The sequence below is a fragment of the Rhinocladiella mackenziei genome, assembly GCF_000835555.1.
Source record: "Rhinocladiella mackenziei CBS 650.93 unplaced genomic scaffold supercont1.2, whole genome shotgun sequence".
Taxonomy (NCBI): domain Eukaryota; kingdom Fungi; phylum Ascomycota; class Eurotiomycetes; order Chaetothyriales; family Herpotrichiellaceae; genus Rhinocladiella; species Rhinocladiella mackenziei.
Genome location: NW_013550603.1, coordinates 2,263,113 through 2,275,233, shown reverse-complemented (window position 1 = coordinate 2,275,233; position 12,121 = coordinate 2,263,113). Strand labels below are relative to the sequence as shown.

The following is a 12,121-nucleotide window of genomic DNA, read 5'->3' as shown; positions in this document are numbered from 1 at the left end:
AGGTGCCGCGGAGGGCCAAAGGGTTTGCCTGGTTAGGTGTACGTCGCGGCGGAGAATGACCTTATTCGTAGGGTTGGCCGTCACGTGTTATCACGTGATATAAATCACATGACATGGCTAAGGTACATCCTACCAATACTTTTGCGGCCACTTCAGACACCCTCCCCAAGGGAGACGATTCCTGTCGCATGATATCTCAAACATACGAGCACATTCAGCTGGACGTCTTCCGTACCCTTCGCCTTCGACGATGATATTCTTGCATATGGCGACTCTTCCCCTTTCCCACGGTGAAGTTGTCGATTTTTCCTCGCTTGCTGTTTCCCCTGCTGCGCACAAATGATCTCGGCTTCGTTTCTGAACAGGCGATGATAGAGGTGATAGTACCTGTGCTACATACTACCATCTATGCCATTGGTTACGCCATCGGTGTTTTGCTCGGGATTATCATGAAGGTTGGTCATTTGTTAAACAAGTTGGCAGTCTACTTGGAAATACAGGTCTTGAAGTTCATTCCTTCCTTCGCATCCTTCAATGTGGTAGATTTTTGCTCTCTGATGACTTTAACACCCGTCGATGCGGAACCGCGGGCACTGCCGTTCTGGCCACCAGTCTTACTACGCTCATGATAGCTGCGTTGTTGAATCGAGCAAACTTGAACAGCCCATCGTCCCATTCAGCGTCCTCCACCTATCCATCCACGAACATCTTCGAAACGCCCTCCCGCACACCATTCCCAATTCTAGGAGAAACGACGCAAGAGGGACCCGTCAGAGGACAGGATGCTTCCGGAGTTGGCGTTCTTGATGCGTTCGACCAACACAAGGACCAGAATTATCTTTGTCGTCACGATAATGCCGAACTCATACGCGCCAGTTGCAATCCAAAGAAGCGAAATGAAGTTCAAGACTCGCCACTCTCGTGGGCGATGGTATGTGAACGGAAGAAAGCTAGAGCCCATCCATAAGGAGATGAACCGACGAGATCTGGGTGGTTGAGTGGAGAAGGGAGTGAACGCGGCAGGTCTCGCTGCAGCAATCCGGGCTTTCTCTCATTCAATACTAGAGCCTTGGGACTGTTGCATCAAACACGCGATGGGAAACAGACTGAGACCGGGTTCAGGGTTTATATTCCATCCCTTGCAGGGTGACTCTCACCTGAAAGGAAGACGGGCGATTTTGGGCTGAATTTCCCTGGATACTTCAGATTCTAGAGAATAAACAGCTTATGTCAGTCCGATTTGTGACAACATAGTTTTTGGAAATAATGTTGAACATCATTGATGCTGCGTAATACCAATTCCTTCTCCAGCTAGGCTGTGCCACATATGTCAATGTAAGTATTAGCAGGGAGTTAGTACTCTCAAGGACATCGGGATTCAGACAAAGGCTTGAACGATTTCGGGTGGTAGGGGGAGAAAAAAAAAAAAGCATCCGCGATCTTTTCTAATAGGGGTGCGGCTGTACACATACGTCATCTCAACTTTGCAGGTCGCCGCATCTCAATGCCTGGCACCACAAATTTACCAAGAGTTCTCCTTCGCAATTTGCTAGGATGTCGCGGTGAACGCAGGTTTCTGAGTGGCCACCATAAAGCCTTGGAGAAGGCTTTTGATTTCCCCTGCTGTGGAACTACCGCTTCCGTCGAAAAGCAGCATTGAGTTCCAGACCCGGTATCTCGCATGAGTGAACGAGCAAAGCAAACTCTTATCTCTCCATCTACAGGATCTCTCTTCTCCTCTTGTTTTGAAAGCCCGAAACAACATACATATCCCACGTCACATCCGTATATCATGTCCCACTACTAATGCACGCCAACTCTCCTCTCACCTTATTCAAGTTCGACAGGAGGCTTTCGACCCCTCCCCAGCCTGCCAGTGTTGACCATGACCGACGGCGACCCAGAAACTCAACCATCCCAGTCTAACGACAATGAACACACCCCCTTCCTCTCCTCCGACCGTCGCTATCTCTCTTCCCTTCGCAACTCTTATGATCTAATTGGCACATACATTCTCCAAATCCACGGCGAAGATTCCTTTGTCTGGCGCCTGCGCCACCAACTCCAACGCTTCCTCTCCAGTAAATGGGGTCATTACTTTGTGATCCTGCTCGTGTCCGCGGACATTTCCTGTATTTTCGCGGATTTCCTCATCTCGTTACACATCTGTGACCACAGCAGTGACAAGGACTTTAATCGCAGGGCATGGCAAAAGGCAGACGATGTGTTAGATTACGTCAGTCTGGCGTTCTCATGCGTATTCATGCTTGAGTTGTTGTCAAGTGTATTTGCATTTGGATTCAAGTATGCATAACCCTCTATTCTGTATTCCCCCTCCCCTCTCTCTACATTTTGCTTTGGCTGGGAAACGACCACAGTGGCCGATACTAATATATATACATGTGTTTGTGTGTATAGTTACTTCCAGTCGAAATTCCACATCTTCGACGCCCTCGTGATTGTCGCGGCATTCATCGTGGACGTGCTCCTGCGCGGACCTATTGAAGAAGCCGGCTCACTCGTCGTGGTCGGTCGATTGTGGCGCGTGTTTAAAATCATGGAGGAATTCTCGTCGGGTGCCGAAGATGAATTGGCAGAGATGCAGACACGGATTGATGAGTTGCAGCGCCAGAAAGATAGAGTTGTCAAGCAGAATCAAGAGCTGCGGTTAAGGCTTCAGTATGTTCATAGTAATCAGGACGGGAATGAAGCTGCTGGCGGATGAAAAAATATACAGGGTAGCGAGGCAGACCATGGCGGGGAATCGTTACATGCGGCATGAAGTAGCAGAGAACTACACAAGAACAATTCGTGATATTGGTATTGATAATAATAATCCATGTCAATTCGAGATTCTCGGTAGTGTAGGGGTTTTCTTTTTTTCTCTGTAGAAAACGTTGAAAGAAATGGCCTAGCGTGGTCCAGGTAAATTCGTACCACACCGTAAGGATAGTCAGCTATATCCACCCAAAAAATGATTCCTTCCGAACACTTCCAAGCTGCACTCGACGGCAACAGCTACATGTCCCACCAGCACGCACATTTAAGATCGTGCTCGGTCACATTCCTCAATAAACCTGTATATCCCTTCCAATCCGTCATAATCCCCTCCACTCGCTATAGTGGTAAGTCTTTCCCGCACTGGAGTATTGCGGGGTTGGAAAAAATACAGGGCAACATTGTCTTCATCGTCATGGTCGTGTAAATCACTCTCATGAAAGCTTGAGTAGCCGGATGGTGAAGAAATCCATGGATTCTGCCCCACTGCCTGGTCGATCATCTCAAAGGCGTCGGGTGACTGGCTTGTAGCTGAGATGTGTGAAAAGCCGGCGGATGGCTGCGGGGGCGGAGAAAGCATTTCGTGCCACTCGACGCGGTCTCGTTTGGCCCGTTTGACCGGTCTATCGGTGTAGTTGGAATCGAGACAAACTTCGCTGGCAGTCATACTTGGCGCAAAGGGGAAGAGCAGAGCCATTTCAGTACCATTTTGGGCGTCAAAGTTCTCATCTTGACCCACGATTCCACGTTTGACGTTGAGTTCTCGACACAAACTTTCCACAGTGTCGGCGTCACAGCCTGGAAACCGAACGCGGAGAGTCGTGCTGTTGTGCAACGAAATCGGAAGATCGCCTAGCGTGGCGAGATGCTTGAGGTCGTTCATGATGGCAGCGAGGTCCTTCAGGGCACGCGTGAAATCGAGGGAGAGGTTGGACATCAAGTGGACATTGTTCAACGTGTCTTGGTGGAATTCGTAGTTGCAGGAAGTGGTGGAAGAACGTGGAACGCTGCTTAATGGGCCCACGGCGGTGATGGTGGGGGAAACCTTGAAGTCCACGAATGATCCTGGAGCGTTGGCGGGTGACGCGTCCATAATATGTCGGGCATCATCTTGGAGGCTGGACACGGCTCGGAACCGTTTCTCACCTGTTCGAGGATTGGTACCGTCAAATCGAGCTTTCTGACCCGACAACCAAAAGGCTCGAACGGCCTGCGAAACATTGTTAACCACTTGTGCCGGCGCGGCAGGTGAGTGTGAGAAGTATCTTGCTCCGCCAACACGACCACCACCTAATCCATAACCACCCGCAGAACGACACAGAGTGCCTCCGGTTAGATTGGGTCGAAGGGTGCTTGCAAATGGTGTACGACCAGTCCATTGTTGGACTGCTCCAGCGGTTCGTGAGGTGGGATAGGATGCTCGAGGTCTGGTCCCAGATTGGGAGGAGTAGTGCCTGACGGAATCGTTGAGGGCATTTTTGGTATAGCGCCAAGTGCTATACCAACGGCTCTGGGTCTGACGGATTGCAGCAATTCGATTGACGGGTTGCTGTTGAGAAACACGGGCATAGGCAGGTTGGACTTCGGTTTCGACCACGGGTTTGGATGCCTGCGGCAGTTTGTCACGGATGATACGACCCGTCTTCTCGACGGCGTATCTGATCAACCTCATGGCCTTGGGGATCAGGAGGTCACCTCCCGGAGCCGCCATGATGTTTACCCGCCACACGAATGTGTGAAATGATGAGGAGGTTAGGAAGGGAAAGATGAAGTCCGAGTCCTAAATAGGCAGCGTTTTGCCCAAGGCCCCAGCCATTTGCCACTTGCCGGTGATTGGCCTCTCCGCACTCCAATGGCCCCGAGGTCCGATCACGTGACCCAGCCTTGTGCGGATCCATTTGTTTCCCTCGACTGTCGATAGAACAAGAAAATTTGAAGAGTAGATGTAAGGGCCTCCACATGATCGAGCACAGCAAAGGCCGCGGGACCCGGGTCCTGGAACTGTGTGGAGGGCATCTACTTGGGCGATCTGGAAGGCTGGACATGGCTATGGCCCCAACGACGAGATATGCAGAAGTCCTGGATGTTTGGGATCATAGTCGCAATTTTGTTTTGACAGGTGTGACCACTGTCACATCTATCATTCAAACTGGGCGGTTCTGAAGACCTTGAAAGCTCAATGAGACATGAATAAGAAGTTTTTTCAGACAATTCAAGGCTTTCTTGCGGCTCATGACTCTGCCATAGCTTCGATAGGAAGCGTACCTGTGCGTGCAAGCGAGATAATACAAAAAATGACGCAGTGGTACACACTGGAATATGGTCGCGAGGTTCTTGGAGGTTGAAAACAGGGATTCCTGTGCGAAGGTGAGGAAGAGTTAGGATGGCAGCCTAAAGTGATGGACAATTTGGAAGAGATTACCCGCAGCGAGGGTTCGTGTCAAGAGGGTTACGGAAGAGTTAAGAAATGGACAGGTTCTGCTTCGCTGTGCTTGTGCTTGCTGCAGATTGAGGGTGGTCAAGGATGAAGTGGCTAGACTCTGTCTAGCCTTCACAAGCTAGAAGACTACGACAGGATGTCGAGGAAGTATGTACTTAGATAGCAGGCAGATAGTACCTCAGCAATTGAAGACAACTCTTGCCCCCTATGCCAAGGCAGCCTTGTACCATCCGAACGAGCGCCACGTCTCCGAGCTGGAGAGTCTACGTGTTGCCTTTTACGATAAGCTACGCCACTTCTTCCGTCCATGTCAGCCCCAACGCAGGACCGTCAGACATCTTACCTTCTACTGGCACTATTTTCTCTCTGCTCATCGTGATGATAAAACCCCTCGCATGCTCTGAGCTTCTTCAGACCATATTGACCAGAGATGCACACTCTGTTCATATGTCCCAACTCCTTGTAGCACCACTGTTACTACCATCCACGACTACCATCCTTCTTCTGTGATCCGTGGTGAATGCAGTACGATGATAGCTTGCTGCAGCGACCTCATTGCTTGACTACAAACATTGTGTCATGATTGAGCAATAACAAAAATATGGGATATGATGGAATAATCTATAGGACGTCTCCAATGACGCTGCAGTATTCTCTTCCTTCATCCATTCCATCAAATGCAAGCTTGACCCTCAGTCCAACACTACTCTGCTTCCCCAGCCAACTCGTAGTATTAAAGACGCCCGACAGAGTTCACTTTTGCACTGCTCGCATCGATCCCTGATACAATAGTCGACGTTACCCACATAAACTCCTGTGATGGACTTGATGCCGGAAGACCGGGGGACTGAGTGATGTACGTACCTCGACCACTTCTACTTTCCTTGCCCACCACCCAGGCAAATAGGACTCGCATGCATTGGCCGTGGTTTCGATGCTGACTATTTTAGGGGGTTTTGTGATAACCAAATCCTTCCCCGACGGCATCATATTCACCTGGCGAATCAACAAGGACGCCGATTATCAGGCTGACGGCAGTGTGATCGGGACCACGCGTAATGAGTTCAAAGATTTCTCAGTTTTCAAAAATAGAACCAGGCGTCTGTTCATACGGCGGATGGATTTGCAAGTACGTGGGTGTATTATGCCCCTACAAACTAAGGAGTGAGGGTAAGGACAAGGACGTTGACAATAGTGTGAACACCTAGCTAGGGTAAAGAAAGTAGGCAAGAGAATGTGAGATGTGTCAGGTATTTTGTTCCGTTTTGATTTTGCGAAGTTGCCGGTCGCTTCTTCAGCTAGTAAAAGAGCGCCGGATTCGAAGGGATTAAAGTTATGGCTCGTCATGCCTCGTATTAGGAAATAAATGGAAGTGAATGTGATTGCTTTTCACTCGAACAGATTGCTATTAAACATTAGGGACTCTCATTTTGTACAGTAGACCTGGCCTCCATTTTTTTACATAGAGTCCAAGATGTCAAACTTTTTTCAAGACCCGATCTCTGGACCAAATACTCTGCCACAATTTTCTCCCCCACGCTCGCAACACCCTGTATCCAACCAGTCCAATAGGCAATCCCACAAAACCAACCATGATCAATACATACCAGAGCACCAGCTTTAGTACCAGCAGTCCAACCAACAACCAATAGCAGGCACCACGCAACATCAAGCTCAAGCCATTCCATACGCAAGCCTCAGAAACTCATCCCACTGATACTTCAGCTCCTCAGCCTCCAGTGCATCATCCTCATTCTCCATTGTGCCCTCAAACTCCACATCCTGAACATAAACTAAACCGAAAAACCGTCCACGCACTCCGCCCCGCCCATCAAATTCCATTGACCCATTACACCCACGTCCAAACTTGTACCTCGTCTGGCAACTCGCGTTTGTGTCTTCTGCTCTCCAGCCAAACGAGACCGTATCACCGCGCGCGAGACCGGAAGTGTCGTCCATGCGAATTATCCCTGTGCGCGAACCGATGTTGAAGCGGCCCCAGAGCGTGTTGTGCACTTTGTCAATACGGAGTGTGAGGCTGGCGTGGATGGGAAAGGACTCGTTGGGTACATAAGCGCGGATGGCGAATGTTCCTGGGATTAGAATCATGCCGATGCGAGAGGGAGAAGGAGATGGAGAGTAGAGTTGGTGAGTGAAATCGATCGGGTCACAGGGAGGAGGGGCGTCGACCATTTCAATGTCCTTGTCGCGGTTGTTCTTGTTGTTGTAGTTGCAGAAGGAGGCCGGAGTCTCGCCGGAGAATCGGCGTGGATTGTTCGTATTGGGTGAAATTCGTGAGCTGGGACTCGGGAAAAGTCGTCCCCGTCGACCGGCCAGTATTTTTCTGGGCCAGGAAGCAGTGGTTGGGGATGTTGATTGTGATGAAAATGCGGAAGGCCGAATTGGAGACCCCGTTGATGCTCCCGTTGATTCATTTGCGCTTTTTGCCTTCACTGCCGGAACAGGATCTGTTGTTACTCTGGGCCTAGAAGTCAATTTCTTGACCGGAGCTGATTCTCCGACTTTCTTCTTCTTGTTTTCACCAGCTCCGACAATAGTTGCCGTCACAGATTGGTGACCGATGTCCAGATTAACATCGCCGACCTTGAGGGATACTGTTGTCATTGAGCCACCGACACTGTCGTCTTCTGCTTTCCGTTTCTTTCCATTCGTCGTTACAGTCGCACTAGTTGAAGTCGCACTCTGCATTTTGGTAGCGGCAGTCCTCGCCTTCCTCGCCGCGGAGACATATTCATTCTTCATGTCCGCTTCCATCTGCATGAGGTATGATGGCACAGCGAGCGTGTTGGACGTGATGGCATTTGTGAGGCACGCTTTGGCCGTATCCTTGTCCTTGGACTGCGGGAGACCATAATGAATCAACTGTGCTTCATACCAGTGGTCGACTTGATCTTTGGTTACAGGGTTGACGGCCCCCGGGAATAAGAGGTCCTGGAGGATGGAAATTGAGGCGCGAGGGTGACATTTGTTTTCGCCCAGGTCGACGAAGAAGTTGTCTCGGTAGAGGAAATCGCCTCTTCGGATCTCTAGGTTGGACATTATATGTAGTGGTTAAGTGGCAACCTTATAAAGGAGAGACTGATATGAACAATGCAACCGTCTGACAAGGCTGATTGATGGGCGGGATGGCTACCAGCGAAGAGGATGATCACGGGCCTCCTGAAGAGTGTGCACTTTCAGATACGACCGTCGGAGCGATCCTTTCGCAGTTCAAGGTACTTTCGCTGCCTAAAGGAGGTATTTTGCAGACTGGTAGTGGAACTTTCGGATCACGTGATAAGGGGTGTTGGCGTGGCTCAAGGCGAGCTCCCAGCCATTCGCCGGAAGCAGTGTCACTCAGCTTAACTGGTGTGTTGATTTCACCATGGAAATAAATAGAACAATTTTGCACGAGAGCAAGCACTGCGTCGTGCAAGCAGAGCAATCCGGCGGGAACAGGTGCGATTGGTAGATGGCATGGAGTATGAAACTTGAAGAGCTCGAATCAACAAATTCACGGGGGTAATGTTATTCTGTACACCACATTTTGTTATTCTGTACACCGCTTTTGATTGGTCCGGATTTTTATTTTTCCGGTTATCTGCGCAGTTCGAAGATACGTGATGTCACAACACCTAAGTCTGCCTATATAGAATGCAGAAATGATGGTTAACGATGGTATCCTCTGCACGGTCGATACCTCGTGCTGACTAAGGTAACAAACCAGCGCCCATAGGCTTGGGTGGGAACCGCCCATAAGCGGGGCAGTTGCCCCCCGGCTTATGGGCGGTTTCCCCCCGGTTCATGGGCGGTTTCCCCCTCCGGCTTATGAGCGGTCCTCCCAAGCCTATGGGCGCTGGTTTGTTACCTTAGTCAGCACGAGGTATCGACCGTGCAGGGGATCTCTACACAAATCCGGCTGTGTAGGCCACAATAATTTACAAAGTATACAGAGAAGCTCAAAATGCACGGTACTTATCTACCAAGGAAAAGGGAATCAAATGTGTTTATTGCTTCGCAACCACCTATAACGGGGAGAGTTTAACGCGTCACCCCTCCACAGCTACGCCACTTACTAGTGTTTTCTCGCCATCGCCGGGCCAACGGCAACAAGCTCTGTTAGCGCGGTGTACAGAATAACAGGATGAGAGCGTTAAGTGTACAGAATAAGGCGAGAGAGAGGTGGTGGTGTACAGAATAAGGAGAGTTGAGGCATGGTGTACAGAATAAGCAGGTTTTCCGGTGTACAGAATAACAAAAGTTGGTGTACAGAATAATACCCCCCAATTCACGGTGCCAAGATATTGGTCACGTGCGTTAATATCACATGACCTGCGCGAATAACTGGTGTAATTGGTGGGCACGCCCAAGGGTCATATATCCAAGGTCCGGCAAGGGGTCAACGATAAGTGACAAGCACTCGTAAGCAGAGTTGAGTCGATTCCTGGCAAAAAAAAGCCTTCGGATCTCAAGAAGTGGCCAAAATATTGTCAACGTCTTGATTTCTATCCACCCAATGCGACAGTCTTGACTCTGGCCTCTGGTAGATGCAAAGGTGCGGAGTTCTCGTTTGATCATGGTTCTTGACGATCCGATTCCAACTGTTTGAGCTCTTGATTTTGACTAGCCGCGGGAGACGGTTCTGGAGAATATATAGCTGGGGGAACGTTGTAAGAACAGCTCCAATCTCTCGTTCCTCACCTGCGTCGGCTCTTGTCGTCGAAATTAGTTTCCGTGTCTCTCTCCACTCTGGTGATGCTATGGCGTCAAATGTCAGAGCTCCAGCCGCAGTATTGACTGACGCTGGAGAAGAGGCATTATGTGATGGTGGATTGCAGGCGGCTGACAATGCTAACGCATCCATGTCCAAGGGTGACGGGCTAGAGTAAGGGCTTCGAGATCGACGCAGCCTCCAAAGCAGAGTCCAAACCACCAGGGCTGACGGTGGAAGCGAGACAATGACGGCAATGATTGCGATGATTGAGTCTGAGGACATGGCCATCTTTTTCCGAAGACTTTATAAATCGTTGGATCCGAATTCTTTTTGCTTCATTGTTTGATGAAGCAAGGAGACCACGGGGTGGCCATTGAAATAGTTTGCCCGGTACAGAGCAGCTTCCCGGAAAGCCTGCAAAGGGATTCACAATTATGGTTAAAGCGAATAAGATGTCAGCCCCGACCTGTGGTGGGAGGAACACAAATTTGAAAAGAGCAAATAGAATTCGGGTTCGGAGTTCTATAGAACAAGGATAACACACCACGCGGCTTTGCCTCGCTTGAAATTTCGGCACCTATCCGTCAGGCAGATCTACGCGGCATCTCAGTTTACTCAGCCTCACCGCTGATCCCCGCTCATTCCTTGGTCCTCTTCGGCCCAAAAGATCTGCACACCTGAATGTGCTCGATGTGGTCTAATCAAATAGCTTCGATGCTTTGACACGTGCCTGTAATGTGGCCCAAAGCCTAATATTACCACTAACCTCTAAACCTTTCAGAGAGTTCAACGCAGCTGTCAGGGCGGGCCCCTACCAAGACACTAAACACTAACGACTTGTCAATTTGAGTCACGCTTGCCCCTCTGTTCCTTGGCATTCCTTGATAGCAGCCTATTTTCTCGCACTCATGGCACACCATATGCATAGACCTCCCCCTTTCAAGTTGTCCGTATGATGGATAGAGCGTCTTCCTCTCTAGCCCTAGGCCAGCATGCTCACTAGACAGTGGTGTCAGATAACAACCCCTCGCTTCGTGATGGCGAATCACGACTCCCATTTTTGCTCACAGACTGGATGGCTATTCCCGAGAATAGCGCCATCTCGCTTCGCTAGGGCGAATCTCGACATTAAAGCAAGCATTCTAGGAAGATCGTCGTACGTAACCGCACCACCTCGCTCTATAGCAGACGAATCATAGTCAAGCCATCCCTATCAAGTTCATTTTCCTACGGCGTTTTCGGAGGGATTCTTTCAATAGAGGGGCATGTCTATGACTGTACTGCCCTCCAGCCGTTTGCTGGTCCCTGGCACCTTGACCTTAGTAAAATGGAGGAACAGAATATCTCCGAGAGCAACAGCGACTCAGGCAGGTCAGATGAAGATGAACATTCCTACGTTTTGCAGGTAGAAATCCAAACACCCGGCATGCTTTGCAAGTGCGAGATGCAAACACTGTTACCAATACCTCAAGCCTCAACCAATTCAACAACTTTGGAATTGACTTGGACGAAATGCTTTCGGACAGTGACGCCTCCGTGGACCCGACGCAGATTGGGCCGTCTTTGACGCGACAGCGACTCTGAATAGCGATATTTTCGAGGTAATGTCTCCTAATAAGGTAAGTTGCCATGAAATCACGAACGCCTTCGGCGGGTCATCCAACGTAAGTATGACTGTTACTGTCGGACTTCCTGGAGGGACGTGTCTGGAAATCCCTGTACTGAATCTGTTCTGTACAGAATAGGTTCGAAGCTGTATGAGAGACTTGTTACGCTCAAACAACTAGGGTGTTCGGCAGCGCAGGTAGCTTACGGTAAGGGGCTCTGATCCATGGGCTTACATTATGCCATACGAAAATTAAAGAAGACATGGAAAAGGTCTGCAGCCTCCCAGTTCAGTTTCCATCCATCCGTCACTGCCGCCAGACGCAAGTCAAGGGGCCGAACTATGTCCAACAATGTTCATTGCCACGACTGACAGATTGCCTCCGCTGAGAAGAGACCACTCGCACCTCTCGGATGGTAGCTCTATCATTTTGCTACCAGAAAGGCACAGAACCCCTCTGCCCCTTTCAAATAGTGGACTGTGACTAGGTTTCCGCGTGCATTATATATTAAAAATATGCGTGTCTTCTCACACTTCAGAGGAGGCCACAATCTTCATACCTTTGTGGGCTGCTTTCTTTGCA

The 12,121-nt window shown here is 49.7% G+C and overlaps 3 protein-coding genes across 3 annotated transcripts; 1 reads left to right on the top strand and 2 right to left on the bottom strand.

Annotated features, from left to right (window-relative positions):
• Positions 1 to 1,885: 1,885 nt before the first annotated feature.
• Z518_02613 (uncharacterized protein) lies at positions 1,886 to 2,725 on the top strand (the record flags this gene model as incomplete). Its single annotated transcript, XM_013419641.1, has 2 exons — positions 1,886 to 2,304; positions 2,419 to 2,725. The coding sequence occupies 2 exons, from the start codon at positions 1,886 to 1,888 to the stop codon at positions 2,723 to 2,725; spliced, it is 726 nt and encodes a 241-aa protein (XP_013275095.1).
• A 318-nt stretch (positions 2,726 to 3,043) lies between these two features.
• On the bottom strand, positions 3,044 to 4,489 carry Z518_02612 (uncharacterized protein; the record flags this gene model as incomplete). The annotated part of the gene is made up of 1 exon (XM_013419640.1): positions 3,044 to 4,489. The coding sequence occupies one exon, from the start codon at positions 4,487 to 4,489 to the stop codon at positions 3,044 to 3,046; it is 1,446 nt and encodes a 481-aa protein (XP_013275094.1).
• A 2,403-nt stretch (positions 4,490 to 6,892) lies between these two features.
• Z518_02611 (uncharacterized protein) lies at positions 6,893 to 8,278 on the bottom strand (the record flags this gene model as incomplete). Its single annotated transcript, XM_013419639.1, has 1 exon — positions 6,893 to 8,278. One exon carries the CDS (start codon positions 8,276 to 8,278, stop codon positions 6,893 to 6,895), a length of 1,386 nt encoding a protein of 461 aa, XP_013275093.1.
• Positions 8,279 to 12,121: the final 3,843 nt, after the last annotated feature.